This window comes from Myotis davidii, unplaced genomic scaffold (genome assembly GCF_000327345.1).
Source record: "Myotis davidii unplaced genomic scaffold, ASM32734v1 scaffold422, whole genome shotgun sequence".
Taxonomy (NCBI): domain Eukaryota; kingdom Metazoa; phylum Chordata; class Mammalia; order Chiroptera; family Vespertilionidae; genus Myotis; species Myotis davidii.
This window is the reverse complement of record NW_006292909.1, coordinates 63153-82711: the sequence shown is the minus strand read 5'-3', so window position 1 is coordinate 82711 and position 19559 is coordinate 63153. Positions and strand designations below refer to the sequence as shown.

The window sequence follows — 19559 nt, the reverse complement described above, 5'->3', positions numbered from 1 at the left end:
TGAGACGCAAATCAAAACGACAATGAGATATCATCTCACACCTGTCAGGATGGCTATCATCAACTAATCGATAAACGACAAGATGCTGGCAAGGATTCGGAGAAAAAGGAACCGTGTGCACAGCTGGTGGGAATGAATATTGGTACAGACACTGTGGAATATAGTGTAGAGTTTACAAAAAACTAAAACTGGAACTCCCAATTGACCCATCTAGGAAAATATCCCAAGAAATCAGAAACAGCCCTAGCCAGTTTTGCTCAGTGGATAGACGCGGCCTGCAGGTAGAAGGGTCCCAGGTTTGATGCCACTCAAGGCAACATGCAGCACTGTGGGCTCAAATCCCAATAGGGTGCGTGCAGAAGGCAGATATCAATGATTCTCTCTTATTGTTGATGTTACTATCTCTCCCTCCTTCTCCTTTCCTCTCTCTGAAATCAATAATGAAATATTAAAAAAAAAAAAGAAATTACAAACACCAATCAGAAAGGACATGTTCACTCCTATGTTCATAGCAGCACAATTTAAAACAGCTAAGATTTGGAAATAGCTTAATTGCCCATCAGTAGATGAGTGGATTAATATCTGTGGTACATCTTTGGCTCAAATAAATTCACAAAAATTCGGAAAAAAACACACACAACAAACTGTGGAACATCTACACAATGGAATTCTATACTGCTGTTAAAAAGGAGGAACTCTTGCCATTTGCAACAGCATGGATGGAACTGGAGAGCATCATGCTAAGCAAAATAAGCCAGGTGGAGAAAGATGAATATCACAAGATCACTCATTTGTGGTCAATGAGGGAAAATGGAGACATATGTAATACAATATATATTACTTCAAGCAATAAAGAATTTTTTTAAAAAATTGTGAAAATATCCACAGTACACAATGCAATCTACAGATTAAATGGAACCCTGAGATTAATTCTTATGGTATTTTACAAAGACATGAAAAGAGAACCTTGAAATGTATAGATCTAAAAACTGTGAATAGCAAAAACAATCGTGAGTGAGAAACAAGCTGGTGGCATCACACTTCCTGACCTCAATTAAGTACAAAGAGAAAGCAAGCAAACAGTGTGTTGCTGAAGAAACACAGACACATACATCAACAGAACAGAAAACACAAAAATCAAGCCTGTCACAAACATTCAAGTAACCTTTGTCAGAACTGCAAGACAGATAAGAAGGGAAAGATAGTTTCTTCAAAGAATGGTGCTGCTGACAATCAATACTCACATGTAAACACAACAATACTGGACACCACTGATAAAATTTAACACAACATACGTAACAGAATTGAATGTCAGCGCTAAAACTTAAAACACCTCAGAACAACTTAGAGAAAAAGTTTTCGAAATTTGTTATGACATGATTTTCTGAATGTGACACCAACCATCAGACAAAAAAGAAAAATAAACAGTCCAGATGACAACAAATAAAGAAAAAGCTGCCAAAACCGGTTTGGCTCAGTGGATAGAGCGTCGGCCTGTGGACTGAAAGGTCCCAGGTTCGATTCCGGTCAAGGGCATGTACCTTGGTTGCGGGCACATTCCCAGTGGGAGATGTGCAGGAGGCAGCTGATCGCTGTTTCTAACTCTCTATCTCTCTCTCCCTTCTCTGTAAAAAAATCAATAAAATATATTTTAAAAAAAAGAAAAAAGAAAAAGCTTCTTCACAGCACAACAGCAATAAACAAAATGAAATGAAAGGAAATCTAGAGAACAGAAGATAATAGTTGCAAATCTTATGAAGGAATGGCTTGGAGAGATAGTGGATACAGTTCTGATCAGCACAATAAAGCGAATATTGAGCTATAGCCAGAAATTCACACAAATAGTTAAAGTTCTCAGGGAATAATAAAGTTATGTTATACTATAACTATACTGTCAGCTAATAACAATGCAATGACTTGTCTTAAAACCAAAATCAATATAACTTCATTAAAAATACTTTATTGTGCCCTAACCGGTTTGGCTCAGTGGATAGAGCATCAGCCTGTGGACTCAAGGATCCCAAGTTCGATTCTGATCAAGGGCATGTACCTTCGTGGTGGGCACAACCCCAGTAGGGAGTGTGCAGGAGGCAGCTGATCAATGTTTCTAACTCTCTATCCCTCTCCCCTCCTCTATGTAAAAAATACAATAAAATAAATTTTTAAAAAATACTATATTGCTAAGAACTAGTAACAAGCATCTGAGCTTGCTAACACTAGACCTGCCAAATGCAGGGTTGCTAAAAATGTGGACTTTGTAGAAAAGTGGGTGTGGGGCAACAATATCTGCATCTGAAAAGCACAATTAAGTACATGCAAAAATATGTTCCTCGATGTGATAGGCAATTAATATATAATATATACAAGGTAGTCACGAGAATGTTTAACCAAAAAATAAAGTTATTAAGCAGAAAAAGGATATAGAAACAATTCCTCTAAAACTATGTACAAATGACCAACAGGAATATAGAAAATGCTTTCCTCACTGATCAAGGTGGAATCAGTCTTCCAAACACACTACCAAGCACAAATCCTTTCCTGTGAATTTAGTGCAGCGGGGACTATTGGGACTTCAGGAATACAAGGGAGCAGCAGAAACAGACCAACCCGCGCCAGGACAGCAACCACCCAGGAAACTGGAAAAACAAGCAGTTCCACAGTCTATATGGAAGGACAGAGCACACCCTGGGGTATGGGGCCTGGGAAACCTCAAAGCCAAGTGCAGGTCACTGGTGAGAGTGAGGGTCTTACCCAGCGAGGATATAAGTTCAAAGTTCTCCAGCATCACATTCAGGTACAGCTGTCTCTGACCCTCATCAAGGAGGCTCCATTCCTCCCTGGAGAAGTACAGGGCAATGTCCTCAAAGGTCACGCCAACCTGTCAGAATGGAGACATTTAAAACCAAAGCTGCCTTTCTGAGAACCAGTAATTCTACACCTTACACACCTTCCCCCACCCCTCAACCTCCTCCAGGGCACCCGGTTAGTGTGGACACCAGGCCCAATGCCAGTGCAGGCTGCTCTCCCATCACAGACCCATTACTCACTGCATGGCCCTCAGCAGAGCAGCTGGGTTGAGAGGGAAGGTTTGGGAGAGGGGAAGAGAGAGAGCAATGCCATTTAAGGTCTGGGCGATGCCACCCCAGGCCCCGGATGGACCCACAGCCGGAAAAGCCCCGAATGAGTCTGTGACATCCACCCTGCAGCCTCTGATCTTTCCGTCAATACTCACAGCCACATCCTCAGGGACCTTCAGATGCGAGTCACCCCCGTCCCCTCTGCCCTGCACCTGCTGTGTCCTCAGAAGCCACAACACTCCTCTCTCCCCTCCACCTTCCTCACGGTCCTCCACGCGGGACTGAGCCGCAGGACGGGACAGGCGCCCTCCCCAGGCTGTGGTGTCTGTATGAGGAGGCGGTGAGGGCCTGGGGGACTCGACTCACCTCAGCCCGTCTCCTCAGTGGGGGCGCCGCCATTGCCCTCTGTGCGCTGAGCGGGGCGTAAGCCGGGGGGAGTAGAGGCCGCTGCAGGAATGGCAGTCCCTGTCCCGGCCCTGGCGTGGGTCCGTGTGGTGACTCCGAGCTTCAAGCCGACGTGGGCGCTGTGAGGACCACTGGAGGCTCCGACATTGGCTGTGAGGCGGGGACCACCACTCTCGGACCTTCTCCAAGGGACTGCGGACACGGAAAACCTCACGGCCTGAGACAAAAATCTGAGAAGATGAAATCCTGCCACAAGGATTACCGGTCCCGCCCTCCCGAAGCGCCCAAACGGAAATGCCTTCTCTGACCCTCCATTGGCTCCGCCTGATGCCTCTCCTTGAGTGGCCTTCTGGGTAATGTAGTTTCTAAGCGCCAAGGCCAGGATCCAGTATTTCTCAGTTAACTCTAGGACTGGATTTAGGGGCAAATAGCCCAAGAACACACCAAATACACTCAGGGTCCTCTAGAGCCTTCAGGGGAGGTGATTTCTGAGGCAAGTTTGTTTCTCCTGCACGTGAAGGGCTTTCTTTAGCTGCGGTTCCATTGAATCCATTATACAAAGTTCATGTCACAAAACAGACACTCATACTTCAGAGCATCTGCTTCTGATGCCATCCAAAGTGTCAGCTCTGCCTGGGCTGCAGTGTGGATAAGATGGCCAAGAGACAAGTGAAAAAATGCTCAAAGTGACTGATCATCAGAGAGATGCAAATTAAAGCAACAATTAGGTATCACCCCACCACTTTCATAATGGCTGCCATCAGCAAATCAACAAATGACAAGTGCTGGGAGGATGTGGAAAAATGGGAACCCCAGTACACCCCAGATGGGAATGCTAATTGGTACAGCCATAATGGATTCAGTTTGAAGTTTTTGTAAAACATTTAATATGGAACTGTCATTTAATTCAGTGATTCTACTCCTAGGAATATATCCCAAGAAACCTGAAACAATCACATAGATATATGTCCCCCTATGCTCATAGCAGCACAATTTACAATAGCAAACCTCTGGGAACTGCTCAAGTGCCCATCCGTAGATGATTGATTGGATATAAAAGTGTGGTACATTTATACCATGGAATACTATGCAGCAGTAAAAATGAAGACTCTCTTCCCCTTTCACACAGCATGTAGGGACCTGGAGAGCATCCTGCTAAGTGAAGTAAGTCAAGAGAACTATCAGTTCATCTCACTCATATATGTAATTTAATTAACAAAAAAAAAAACCGTGTTGAATGGAATAAATTCAGAGTGTGGAATTCACAATGTGGAATCTTTTAAGTCAAGAGAACTATCACTTCATCTCACTCATATATGTAATTTAATTAACAAAAAAAAACCCTGTTGAATGGAGTAAATTCAGAGTGTGGAATTCACAATGCGGAATCTTAAAAGGGAAGGCGGGGAGGGTAAAAACAAAAAAAGAAAGAAAAAACATCCTTCCCTGTGAACTATGCGCACGCCTTGACCGGAATCGAACCTGGGACCTTTCAGTCCGCAGGCCGACGCTCTATCCACTGAGCCAAACCGGTTTCGGCAGAGCATTTTCTTCTGTTCCCTGAAAGCAGTGGGAAAGCTCTAGCTTGCTGGTTTCTAGATCTGCTCTAAATTTGTGTTTGTAAACCTGTCTTCTGTCAGTTTTGTCCCTGGAAATGCTGATACCCCTCCATGTAACCTTCTCATCCTTCACATGAGTCGATTGCTTTTGGTGTTGTTGTAAGAAATGTCCAAACCTGTGGAGAATTTCTCTCAGTTTATTTGCCCGAAGCCTGCGACACTGCCGCGAAACAAGAAAACACATTGAGGTGGGAGAATGGCAGTTTTGCACCTTCTTTATACATTAGACTCTAAGGAGAAGACATAAGGGGGTTATATGAAATTCACTGGTGATAATATAGGAGAGACAGTTAAGGAGGGAAATCTCTGGGATTGGATAAAAAGCAAAAAACAATAGACACAAACTTCTTTTTACATGTTACAGAACAGTTAATACTTCATATTTAAAACAATAACAATAATAATTGGGGCTCTGTGGTCTGCTGTGTTGGGAGATGGTGCCCTTAAGATTCTGTAAAACGGAAATTTCCCTGAAAATCCAAAGATATGTTATCCCAGATGCAAAAACACAATAGCCAGACTTAATAAGGTACACACAGACCTCTGCAAAACAAAATAAAACAAAAAACAAGGCTAGGACATAACTACCCCTGTGGCTTACTTTTGCTTAGAAAGTTTTAACTTCAAGCCATCTTATATGGTTACTTTTGGCCTCTGAGTTCCTAAGATTGGTCATGGCATGCCAGGATCCCTGAGCTTACTAGGTTTGGTATGTGCCATCATTTTTGTCCAAACTGGGGAGTCAGAACTTGTTGGTTTGCCCTAACCAGTTTGGCTCATTGGATAGAGCAGTGGTCTGTGGACTGTAGGGTCCCAGGTTCAATTCCAGTCAAGGGCATGTACCTTGGTTGTGGGTGTATCTCCAGTAGGGGGTGTGCAGGAGCAGCTGATGGATGTTTCTAACTCTCTATCCCTCTCCCTTCCTCTCTGTAAGAAATCAATAAAGTAAAAAAATAAAATTAAAAAAGAACTTGTCAGTTGAGGAGAAAATTCCGTGAGTGCTTTATTTCCTGGCAGACTCATTGTTCACATACTCCTGGACAGAGTGCCTCCATATTGCTGGTGTCCCTTTATTTGGACTCCTAGACATAGTTAAGGTTCAGGCCGATAAAGCCTCAGGATCTAAATGTGGTGGAGGTATTTGTAAGGAAAAGAAAAAGGTCTTTCTATTCCTTTATTGTGGTCTTTCACAATTAATGAGAAGCACCTGCTAATTCAGTGGATCTCAACCTTGGCTGCACATTAGAATCACCTGGGAATCTTTTTAAAATCCTGATTTCTGGGCCTCATCATTAGTCACAAAGAAACGGAATTTCCAGAGGATAAGGCCCAGAAACCAGGTTTTTATAAAGATTCCTAGGTGATGCAATGTGCTGGGAGGCCTGGCTGCCCAGGGAGGGGCCTGTGTAGGGAGCAAGGGTCCCTCTGGGAGCTATTCCTTCCTCTCTGCACAGGAGGGGTCTGGGCGGGGCCACTTGTGCCACCAAGGAGCCCTGCCCTTGGCATCTGAACACAGTCTGTAGGCACAAGGACCCTTCCTCCTACAGCAGGGATGGGACTTCCCAGGCAGGAGACCCAGGGGCTGCAGGGGGACATGTCTGCCTGCACCTCCTCTGGGCACCTCTGCCTGGGCGCTGGTCGGGACAGCACTGCTCTCCACACACAGCAAAGGAACTCAAGTGGGACTATTTTTCCTTGGGAATGGGCAGAGGTCGTGGTTGAAACATTCCCTGCGTGCAACCAGGTCACCCCCGGGAACTCCTGCAGCAGAGCCAGCCGCGGCTGGAGGGGTCTGAGCATCTGCTGGAACCTGAGGCCGCTGCCTCCTGAGCTCTCAGCATGTCCCCCCAGCCTCTGCCATGTTGTCTCTTGCTTCCCTTCAAGAGTCATTAAGTCACCTAGTTGCTGGGCTCCGCATGCCCGCCCACCCCTGGACGGCTCTGGGCTGGACTGGCACAATGCCTACCGGCCCTCTGGCTGCTCTGCCTCTGGACACAAGAGGGAGGGGCCAGTGTAGGAAGGACAAAGCCACTGCCCACTCCCCCCTCACCTCACTGACAGACTGGGAATCCTGTGCCCAGAGGCTCCTGTTCCCACCCTCATTGCCTGGGGCAGCTGGGCTGGCGGGACCTTAGGCGGGATCTGCCTGGGAGGCTGCAGTCCTTGCTGGCCCCTCTTGGGAATCCTGTACCCCATCTGCTGCCTCTCCTGGAACCCGGGCTCCCTGGAACCCAGGTTTTGGGCCTCATTTTGGGAGCACACACTCAGTATGGCAGGGGCACGCCTCGCTCAGGCTGGGAGGCTGAGGGTGGGTATTATTTTCCTCTGTTCTCTGAAAGAAAGGGGAAAGCTCTATAACAGGTTGAGTAATACGCAGGACAATTGCAGTTGTGCTACTTTTTTAGACTCTAAGGGGGTGAAGTGAAATTAACTGGTGATAAATTAGGTGGGAGAGCTAAGGAGGAAAATATTTTGGATTGAATAAAAAATGAAATAAAAAATACAACGTTTCTTTTTAAAAGTATATCAATTAGTTAATATTTAACCCAAGAACAATAATAATTGGGGCTCTGTGATCATCTATGTTGGGAGATTGTGCTCTTAGGAGTCTGTGAAAAAGAAATGTCTTTGAAAATCCAATGGCAGGTTATTCCAGATGCAAAAAGACAACAGACAGGCTCAATAAGGTAAAAACTGACCTTGGAAAACACACACACACACACACACACACACACAGATACACAGGCTAGGGCTGTGGTCGGCAAACTGTGGCTCACAAGCCACATGCGGCTCTTTAGACCCTTCAGTGTGTCTCTTCCACAAAATACCACGTTTGGACACGCACCTACAATGCGATTGAAACTTTGTGGCCCATGCACCTGAGTCAGTTTTCAACCTGGGCAAGTCTATTTTGAAGAAGTACTGTTGATATTTGGCTCTGTTGACTAATGGGTTTGCCGACCACTGGGCTAGGACATAACTAGCCCTGAGACTCACATTTACTAAGAAAGTTTTTACTTGAAATCATTCTATGTGGTTACTTTTGGCTTCTGACTTTGTAAGATTGACCATGCCATGCCAGGCTCCCTGAGCTTGCTAAGTTTAGTATCTGCCAACATTTTTGTCCATACTGGGGACTTAGAACTGGTGGGTTCAAGAGAAAATTCAATGAGTGTTTTATTAAGTCTGAGACCTACTGCTTACGACCTAATGAACACAATGCCCCCGGTATTGCCTTTATTTGGTCTCCTAGAAGTAGTCACTCTTCAGGCAATAAAGAATTAGGTTCTAAGTGTGGTTGAGGCAGTTGTAAGGAAAAAAAAAGTCTTTTTCTTTGCTATGGCCTTCCACAATGTATGGGAAGCATCTGCTAATTAAACCCCAAGATTGTTGATTCCTAATTCACACAGATGTTCTGCTCAAATTGCTGAAGTAGATAAGGTACTTTCAAGGCTAAATTCATACATACTCCTTCGTCTTGCTGTTGTCACACCCCAGAGATAATTTGCAACATGGGCCTCGACTTCAGTGTTGGAGAACCTATGACACACAGCTGTCTTTTTGAATCAGGTCACAGCTGTCCTTTTGAATCGGGAGGGAGTCACAAGCTCCAGACTGCTCTGAACGCCGGTTCCGGGAAGTCTCTGGGGACCCAGGACTCATACAGGGAGAAACTGGACTGTCTGGCAGCAGGCAGAACTCGGAACATGAGCGCGGCTTTCCCTCAGAGGTGCTTGCAACATTTATCAGGACACTGAGACCTGGCGCCTTGGGCAGGGCTGAGGATCAGCCATAGCTGCTTGCTCCGCCCTATTGATTCCTTGAGACCCCACCCCTTGAGGCTGCAGAGGCTTTTGCATATGAATGCCCTGGCCCCTTGAAACCTGAAAATTACCTAACAAATCGCAGCTGGGCCACACAGACCCAGAACTTCCAAGAGAAGGCCAAGGCCCCCCAGCAGCTTGCATTGCTTCACAGCTGGGCCTCATCTGGACACCGCCAAACTCCAAAAAAAGGAAGGGGAATCTACAAGCGCTTCATAGCTCCTGCTGGGTAACCTCAGGCAGAGGCTAAATTAGCATCTCCTTAGAACCAAGAGCCAGTGTACCCAGTGGTCAGAGTGGGACCATCCAGATTACAACTCCTCAGATCCATAAGGGACATACTCAGGGGGCAGACTCAGTGAGCACCAAAGCCCCACATAAGCAAGTCTTGCCACAGAAGGGTGTCTTCAGCACAGAAGTTCTCCCACTGCAGACACAGCTGATTCTCACTGCCAATTGGCCTGGAGATCAATACTTCCCAGTGATACCTAAAACAATCAAGGCATAACTACAATAAGACTGTGCACAAAGCCCACAAGGGGGTGCAATAAGAGTGTCCATCTCAGGTAACTGGGGAGGCTGAGCCACTGGGCCCTATAGGACACCTAGCACACAAAACCACTCTAACAACAAAGGGAAGCATAAAAAATGTGGAGACAAAGAAATAACTCCCAAATGACAGAAATGAAGGAAAGCAAACTACTGGATATAGAGTTTTAAACAACGTTTATAAGGTTTTTCAAGAATTTTATGGAAACCGCAGATAAATTTAGTGAGACCCTGGAGGATATGAAAAAAGACCAACTAGAAATTAAGCACACACTGACTGAAATAAAGAATAATATACAGAGATCCAACAGCAGACAAGAGAATCCCAAGAATCAAGTCAAAGATTTGAAATACGAAGAAACAAAAAATACCCAACTGGAAAAGCAAAAAGAAAAAAGAATCCAAAAATATGAAGATAGTGTAAGGAGTCTCTGGGACAACTTTAAGCGTACCAACATCCGAATTATAAGGGTGCCAGAAGAAGAGAGAGGGCAAGATATTGAAAACCCATTTGAAGAAATAATGACAGAAAACTTACCCCACCGTGTGAAACAAATAGACTTACAAGTGCAGGAAGCGCATAGAACCCCAAACAAAAGGAATCCAAAGAGGACCACACCAAGACACATCATCATTAAAATGCCAAGAGCAAAAGACAAAGAGAGAACCTTAAAAGCAGCAAGAGAAAAAAAGTCAGTTACCTACGAGGGAGTACCCATACTACTGTCAGCTGATTTCTCAACAGAAACCATGCAGGCCAGAAGAGAGTGGCAAGAAATATTCAAAGTGATGAATAGCAAGAACCTACAACCAAGATTACTTATCCAGCAAAGCTATCGTTCAGAATTAAAGGTCAGATAAAGAGCTTCACAGAGAAGAAAAAGCTAAAAGGCGTTCATCACCACTGGCTTAAGTGAAATAAGCCAGTCAGAGAAGGATAAAAACCAGCATTATATGAAATGCTGAAAGGTATTCTTTAAGCAGAAGAAGAAGAAAAAGGAACTCTTACCATTTGCCATAGCATGGATGGAATTGGAGAGCATTATGCTAAGTGAAATAAGCCAGTCAGAGAAAGATAAATACCACATGATCTCACTCATTGGTGGAATATAATGAACAACATGAACAGATGAACAAGGACTGATCCAGAGACGGAGAGGCATTGACTGGACTGTCGGTCCTTGGAGGGAAGGTAGGGGAGGGTGGGGGTAGGAGGGAAGGATCAACCAAAGGACTTATGTGCAAGCAAATAGGCCTAACCAATGGACACAATGGGGGAGAGGGGAGTGAGGACAGGAGGGGGGAGGTAGGGGGTAACGTGTGGATACGGACACATGTGTATATCTTAATCAAAAAAAAATATTTTTTTTTAAAAAAAGAAATCTAGTGAGACCTTTGAGGATATGAAAAAGGACCAACTAGAAATTAAGCATACACTGACTGAAATAAAGAATATTATACAGAGTTCCAACAGCAGACTAGAGGATGTCAAGAGTCAAGTCAAAGGTTTGAAATATGAAGAAGCAAAAAACACCCAACCAGAAAAATAAAAAGAAAAAAGAATAATAAAATATAAAGATAGTGTAAGGAGCCTCTGGGACAACTTCAAGCGCACCAACATCCAAATTATGGGGGTGCCAGAGAGAGAGGGCAAGATATTGAAAACCTCTTTGAAGAAATAATGACAGAAAACTTCCCCTACCTGGTGAAACAAATAGACTTACAAGTGCAGGAAGCACAGAGAACCCCAAACAAAAGGAATCCAAAGAGGACCACACCAAGACACATCATCATTAAAATGCCAAGAGCAAAGACAGATGGAATCTTAAAAGCAGCAAGAGAAAAAAAAGTCAGTTACCTACAAGTGAATACCCAAACTACTGTGAGCTGATTTCTCAACAGTAACTATGCAGGCCAGAAGGGAGTGGCAAGAAATATTCAAAGTGATGAAAAGCAAGAACCTACAACCAAGATTACTTTACCCAGCAAAGCTATCATTCCGAATAGAAGGTCAGATAAAGAGCTTCACAGATAACAAAAAGCTAAAGGAGTTCATCACCACCAAACCAGTATTATATGAAATGCTGAAAGGTATTCTTTAAGGAGAGGAAGAAGAAAATGGTAAAGATACAAATTATGAACAAATACACATCTATCAACAAGTGAATCTAAAAATCAAGTGAATAAATAATCTGATGAACAGGATAAACTGGTGAATATAATAGAATCAAGGGAATAGAAAGGGAATGGACTGACTATTCTTGGGGGGGAAAGGTGTGAGGGGGGAGTGGTAAGAGACTGAACAAATAATAATCTGAACAACAAAGATTTAATTAAAAAAATAAAATATTTTGATTACTTAAAAAAAAAAGAAAAAAGGGAGCTTCAGTTCCGGTCAGTCTGAAAACGGACCTCAGCCCCTCACCCAGACTGGCCAGGCACCCCAGTGGGTACCCCCACCCTGAAGGGGGTGTGACCAGTTGCAAACACCCATCAGCCCCTCACCCAGGCTGACCAGGCACCCATGCGGGACACCCACCCCGATCCGGGATACCCTTCAAGGCAAACCAGCATTCCCCCACCCATGCACCAGGCCTCTATCCTATATAGTAAAAATGTAATATGCAAACTGACCCTAACAGCAGAAAGACTGGGAATGACTGGTCACTATGACACACATTGACCACCAGGGGGCAGATGCACAATGCTGGAGCTGCCCTCTGGTGGTCAGTAGCTCCAACATGGGGGAACTCTGCTCAGCCACAAGCCAGGCTGATGACTGCCAGTACAGCCGTGATGGTGGGAGCCTTTGGCAAGTGGGCATTCCCCGAGGGCTGCCGGGCTGCCAGAGGGATGTCTGACTGCCATCTTAGGCCCAATCCCCCAGGAAGCAGGCCTAAGCCAGCAGGTGGTCATCCCCTGATGGGCCCCAGATTGCGAGAGGGCACAGGCCAGGCTGAAGGAACGCCCCCTCCCCAGTGCACGAATTTTTGTGCACATGGCCTCTAGTATAAAATAAATGTCAAAAATATAAATTTTTGTTTTACTATGGTTGCAAATATCAAGACATTTCTATATACGACATGGCACCAGAGTTACGTTAGAGTTTTCAAAATGCCGACATGCCGAGCTCAAAAGGTTCGCCATCACTGCTCTACTTAGTAGAAAGTGTCCTTCGCTCCACCTCTTCTGAACTGTTCATAACTTTGTCTGTAGTCATATTTTATATACTTGGGAAAAATACTGATGAGACACTTCCCTATACATCTGCCAGAGTGTCTGCTGGAAAGCAAACAAAGTGAAACTTTTAAAGACAGGCCCTGGTATCTACTCAACTTCAGCACAGCTCGAGGCCCCTGCATTTTTTCTCTCTTAGCCAAAGCCAATGATGAAAAGCAGAACCCGGCCTTTCTGCCTTGCCCTGTATTGACAACCAATACTTGCCTCTTTATTCTCTTGGAAAGTAAAACAAACTTCCTCTCTGCATGGCTTCTTTTAGCTGTAAATTCTTCCACAGCCTGCATCACCTCCCAAACCCTAAGAGTGTTCCTTTTTTCTAAGAAGTTCAGTGCGTGAAAATGAGGGAAATGACATTGTAGAGGAGGGGTGGGCAAACTTTTTGACTCGAGGGCCACAATGGGTTCTTAAATTGGACCGGAGGGCCCGAACAAAAGCATGGATGGAGTGTTTGTGTGAACTAATATAAATTCAAAGTAAACATCATTACATAAAAGGGTACGATCTTTTTTTTGTTTGTTTGTTTGTTTTTAGTTTTATTCATTTCAAACAGGCCGATCCGGCCCGCGGGCTGTAATTTGCCCACGGCTGTTGTAGAGGCAAAGTAATATTTTCTTCTCTTATAAACTAACCAATAGAGTCAAAAGAACACCCAAAATTAAAGAAATCCTTGGAAATAGCCTTCATTATCTTACAAATAAAGAGACCTGAGTTTGGCAGTCTTAGTTCAATGATGACTTAGGAACTCCAAAAATTCATCACTGGCATCTGATGAATGAGAGTGTGTCCCTGACAATGGCAGCTTTTCTCCAACATTATGTTTACTGGGCAAACAGGAATTAGTCCTATGTGGGAATTCATGACAGGGAAACAAGGTAGAACTAAGGGCTTAGGTATTTCTAAATTACTTCAACAAATGAGACAACAGAGTTAGCATCCCTGGGCACAGGGGGATCGCGATTGATGCCATCTGTAGGGTCCTTAGAGGTGGTTCAGGTGAAATACCTTCAGCAACAGAAATACGCAGTAACATACACAAGGAAACACTTCTATGTTGGAAAGTGTAATATAGACACATATGGTCCAAGAGAAATACTAACAAACAGAACAACAAAAACAGTTGGGGGATATTACATAATGGAGGTGATTAAAAGTATGAGATGTAATTCAGACTTCACATATTTTCTTACACAATTGTTAAATCCTAACTTAGAAACGACATTTCCTACACATCCAAAAAAAATGTTCACATTTCGACTCCTTTGGGCAGAGCAGATTTACAAATTTGGCTAGAGATATCTCACATTAATTACACTCATAACGGTTTCCTCCAGTGTGAACACTTAGATGATATTGAAGACTATTGATAGTTGTAAAAGATTTCCCACATTCACTCCATTTATAAGATTTCTCTCCTCAATGAGATCTCCGATTACCAGGATGGTGAGTGCTAGTGGTAAAAGAATTTCCACATTCACTGCATTCATAAGGCTTTTCTCCAGTGTGAACCCTATGATGAATACGAAGGTTAGAGTTATTGGTAAAAGTTGTTTTTTTTTTAAATATATTTTATTGATTTTTTACAGAGAGGAAGGGAGAGAGATAGAGAGTTAGAAACATCGATCCAGCTGCCTCCTGCACACCCTGTACTGGGGATGTGCCCACAACCAAGGTACATGCCCTTGACCGGAATCGAACCTGGGACCTTTCCGTTCACAGGCCGACGCTCTATCCACTTAGCCAAACCGGTTCCGGCTATTGGTAAAAGTTTTACCACATTCTGCATTGATAAGACTTTTCACCTGAATGAACTCTCTTATGATGATAAACGTGAGTTAGTTGTAAAAGATTTTCCACACGCACTGCATTTATAAGTCCTTTCTCCAGTATGAACTCTGTGATGATTATGAAGGGTTGAGTTACTTGTAGAAGATTTTCCATATTCACTGCATTTATAAGGCCATTCTTCTGTGTGAACACTCCAATGTAAATTAAGTTCAGTCCTAGTTTTAAAAGACTTCCAGCATTCACTGCCTTGATAAGGCTTTTCCCCCTGTGTAAACGCTCTGATGATGTTGAAGACCACTGCAACGTTTAAAATACTTTCCACATTCACTACATTTATAAAGATTTTCCCCAGTATGAAATCTCTGAGGACAATGAAGTTCAGAGCTAGTGACCTTGGCGATAAAAGACTTTCCACATTCACTGCACTGATAAGGTTTTTCTCCAGTGTGAACTCTCTGATGATATTGGAGACCACTGGTACTTGTAAAAGTTTTTCCACATTGCCTACATTGATAAGGCTTTTCTCCTGTGTGAATTCTCTGATGTCTATGAAGGCCAGAGTTAGCTGTAAAAGATTTCCCACATTCACTGCATTTATAAGGTTTCTCTCCAGTGTGAAATCTCTTATGATATTGGAGACCAGTAGAACCTGTAAAAGTTTTTCCACATTCAATGCATTGATAAGGCTTTTCTCCTTTGTGCACTCTCTCATGATATTGGAGACCACTGAAACCTGTAAAAGTTTTTCCACATGCACTGCATTGATAAGGCTTTTCACCAGTGTGAACTCTCTGATGTCTACGAAGGCATTTGTTGCTGGTAAAAGCTTTCTCACACTCGTTGCATTTATAAGGCTTTTCTCCAGTATGAACTCTCTGATGTATGTGAAGGAGGGCCTTAGTGGTAAAAGATTTCCCACATTCACTGCATTTATAAGGCTTTTCTCCAGTGTGAACACTTTGATGAATATGAAGGTTGGTAATACTAGTAAAAGATTTCCCACATTCACTGCATTTATGCGTTTCTCCAGTGTGAACTTTCTGATGATACTGGAGACCACTGATACTTGTAAAAGTCTTCCCACATTCCCTGCATTTATAAAGTTCTTCTCCAGTATGAATTCTCTGATGATATTGTAGTTTAACCCTAGCAGTAAATGATTTTCCACAGTCACTGCATTTATAAGGTTTTTCTCCAGTGTGAACTATCCGATGATATTGGAGACCACTGTGACCTCTAAAAGCTTTTCCACATTGCCTACATTGATAACGCTTTTCTCCTGTGTGAATTCTCTGATGTCTATGAAGGCCAGAGTTGGCTGTAAAAGATTTCCCACATTCATTGCATTTATAAGGCTTCTCTCCAGTGTGAACTCTCTCATGATATTGGAGACCACTGAGACCTGAAAAAGTTTTTCCACATTCAATGCATTTATAAGGCTTTTCTCCTTTGTGAACTCTCTCATGATATTGGAGACCACTGAGACCTGAAAAAGTTTTTCCACATGCACTGCATTGATAAGGCTTTTCACCAGTGTGAACTCTCTGATGTCTACGAAGGTGTTTGTTGCTGGTAAAAGCTTTCTCACACTCACTACATTTGTAAGGCTTTTCTACACTGTGAACTCTCTGATGATGATGATGAAGGTGAGAGTTAGTGGTAAAAGATTTCCCACAGTCACTGCATTGATAAGGATTTTCTCCTGTGTGAACTCTCTGATGATATTGGAGATCAGTGCTCCTTGTAAAAGACTTTCCACATTCATTGCATTTATAAGGATTTTCTCCTGTTTGAACTCTCCGATGATAATGAAGGTGAGAGTTAGTTGTAAAACATTTCCCACATTCAGAGCACACAAAACATCGACTTCTAACACCCTTTTCCTGAAGAAACATGTTGGGGTAACTAATGTCTTTCTTACATTCTTTTCTGTTGTAACAAATTTCTGTCTTTTGAAACATCATCCCGAGTGTTGAAATAGCATTTGGACTGTCCCTGGTCTGAGTAGCCTTTAGGTGGAGATGTTTTGATTCGGTAAGGACACCCTGCCCAACCTCCCCGTATGTGAAACGATTCTGGGACACATTTAAATTGCAGCTGTTTGTAAGTGAGATCCAGTCCACACCTGTAATCAAAGTGTTCTCTTTCATATGCTGCTGGTGAAATTTTACACTGAAGTAAAACCGTTTTGCACATGCCCCACACCTCAACAGTATCTGTTCATAATGTAATCCCTGCAGCTCTATCTCTTTGAAAATATTTCCCAAGACTATTCCACAACTCTCACAGGGATGGCTCTTCTGGGAAGACAAGGCTACCTTGGGATTCCTTGCCTGTGACAATCCTACAGAAATCTTCTGCTCGGTTGGTGTCTCCACATTCTCTGCTCCACAGCAGCAACCTGTATAAAAGGAAATGCTGGTGAGGTACATGTTGACCTTATGAAAACAGAATATCTTCACCACAAATGTTTATCTGTCACGACTAGGCATGATTGCATAGAAAGATTTTCAAGATGAGTGAGTTAGATATCGAGGAAATTGCTATTATAAATAACCAAGCCCCAAAAGTCAGTCGATGATAGAAATCTCACCAAGAGAGGGACAGAAGCATAGGAGTAGATACAAAGAAGAGAGGATGGCTCTACCCCTTGTTTTTGCACAAATGTCTTCGTTTAGGACCTTACATTCTGACCATGTGAGTCTGTGTGGAATACTTTCAAGCTCCTCAAAGCCATAAAAATTAATTATATTAGATCACAGGATATACAACTTCAATATAATAACACTTGTGCTCTCCAAGGTGCTGCAGGCATGGACCAATGTTGGCTTGCAGTACAGAGAGACCTGTGAAAGAGGCAGAGGTACAAAGTCCAGAGAGATTAAGGTTATCCGTGAGTTGGGAATCTAAGTAGAAATGATAAAAGTTAAACTGAATAGTTGGTATCAACAATAAGCACAAAAAAGCTTCATTGTGTGAGAAATGGGCAACTCTAACAAAACACTGGGTTTCTAGCTATGAATATTAAAAAGGCTTGGCATGGATTTCTTCCCAATGACCCTTCCCCAAAGAAAGACCCCCGCAGGGTCCACTGTGTCATTCATAAAGTCATGTTTCTCCTGTGATGCACAAATGATTCTTCCGCATTAGAGGCACTGCTTGGAATAAATAATGTAAAGAACAAGGAGGGTCAATACTGTGGTAGAACAACAAAGGACAAATGAGATCACAGTCAAAAGAAAAATGTGAGTGACATCAGCAAGTTGGTAGGATCAGAGATATGAGCTTCTTCCCCCATCCCAGTGTAAGTAGACAGCTTGCCATGAACATAAACCCCATAGCAAATGGGAATAAGAGTACAATGAAGACTAAAGTATTACAGAAACAAATAAAGGAGAACTGTATAGAAAGAATGACTGGAAAGACTGGGTGAACAAATATATTTGAAGATACCTACAGTCAAAAACAAGGGTCAGAGTTACCTCCAAAAGCCACTGTGCTTCTCCTATCATTAACCCTAGTGGCCTATTCTACAATAAAATGTGGGTTCCATTTCCAGTTAGCTTGCGTAGAGAAGGTAGCCAATTGATGTTTCTCCCTCACTCTGATGTCTCTCTCTCTCTTTCTCTCTCTCTCTCTCTCCATCTCTCTTCCTCTCTATCTGAAAGCAATAATAAATAAATAACAATTTGAAGGTAACCAAACCCAAAACTAAATTCAAAACAATATAGTGACAAAGTAAATAAAAAGAAAACCTATAGCCCCGCCGGGTGTAGCTCAGTGATAGAACGTCGACCTAGAAACCAAGAGGTCACCAGTTCGATTCCAGGTCAGGGCATATGCCCAGGTTGCGGGCTTGATCCCCAGTGGGGGACGTGCAGGAGGCAGCCAATCAATGATTCTCTCTCATCATTGATGTTTCTATCTCTCTCCCTCTCCCTTCCTCTCTGAAATCAACAAAAATATTTTAAAAAGACAACCTATAAAAATCATGTATAAAATTCAGAAAATACAATTCTAAGAGGAAATTTTATAGGGAAAAATGCCTACATTATAAGAAAAAGATCTCAAAAAACCTAACCTTCCATCTCAGGAATCTATAAACAAAACAAGAAAGTAAACCAAAAGGGTGCAAAGAAATGACGCAAGAAATATTTGAACGAACAAGCAAAAATATAAAAGGGGCATAAGACAAAATAAAATGCCTAACAGGTACTTTTCTCAAATACAAAAATTGGTACACCTTGATCTAGACTAAAGAAAAACAAACAAAAACAAGCCTCAACGAAATTCAGAAAAAGAAATGAAACGTAAGAGGTTACACTTGACACAAGGAACCCCAAGTTCATTAGAGAGGTTGATATTGCGAAACAAGAATACTGAACTTACAAGCAACCGATTCCTGTGACCTCCAGAAGGTCCTGGGGGGGTGAGGGGCGGATGAAGACATATATGAGGAGAAACTGCACTGACTGGCATCGGGGCAGGAACTAAGGGGCGGCTTTCTCCCAGACAAAGGAGCTCAAAGAGGTCATTATACCTACGTTGGGACATCCCAGGTCGCAAGTCTGATGGACAACCATTTCAGTTTGCTTCACTGTGGGGATTCCTTGACACCTCACTTTATCCAGTTTAAAACCCCACCCAAGCTATGTGCAGCTCCTTCTCTATATGAATGGCCTGTCTTGTTAGGCTAAATCCTGTCAAAAAAGTCGCAGTTGGGTCTGGGAGCCCCAAACCTATCAATAAAAGGCTCAAGATGGGGTAGCAGCACTAGCCTCCCATAATTCAAGGCTGGGCCTCATCAGGGCATTTCCAAACCCGATACAAAGAGGAGAATCTACAAATCTCTCTATAGATCCAGCTGGATGTCTTCAGGCCGTGGCTGACTTTACACCTCCCTGGAAAACCAAGAGCCAGTGTATCCAGTGGTCAGTGTCATACCATAGCAGCTTACAACTCTTTTTAAAAAAATATATATTTCTATTGATTTTTTACATAGAAAGAGAAAGGAGAGAGAAAAACATGAATGTGAGAACAAAATATTTTTTTAATACTTT

The 19559-nt window shown here is 43.0% G+C and overlaps 2 protein-coding genes across 2 annotated transcripts in view; both read right to left on the bottom strand.

Annotated features, from left to right (window-relative positions):
* LOC107183511 (zinc finger protein 552-like) overlaps positions 1-3591 on the bottom strand; it is a gene marked incomplete at its 3' end in the record, with an annotated part of 14450 nt that extends 10859 nt beyond the window's left edge. The window contains exons 1-2 of the mRNA XM_015565702.1: positions 3444-3591; positions 2752-2878 (exon numbers count right to left, since the gene is read on the bottom strand). Coding sequence (XP_015421188.1) covers positions 2752-2878; positions 3444-3476 — 160 coding nt within the window. The remainder of the gene's footprint in view (positions 1-2751; positions 2879-3443) is intronic.
* A 9798-nt stretch (positions 3592-13389) lies between these two features.
* LOC102763898 (zinc finger protein 211) overlaps positions 13390-19559 on the bottom strand; it is a 37317-nt gene continuing 31147 nt past the window's right edge. The window contains exons 4-5 of the mRNA XM_015565698.1: positions 16031-16900; positions 13390-14126 (exon numbers count right to left, since the gene is read on the bottom strand). Of these exons, the coding sequence (XP_015421184.1) occupies positions 14017-14126; positions 16031-16900 (980 nt within the window). The 3' untranslated portion in view covers positions 13390-14016. The remainder of the gene's footprint in view (positions 14127-16030; positions 16901-19559) is intronic.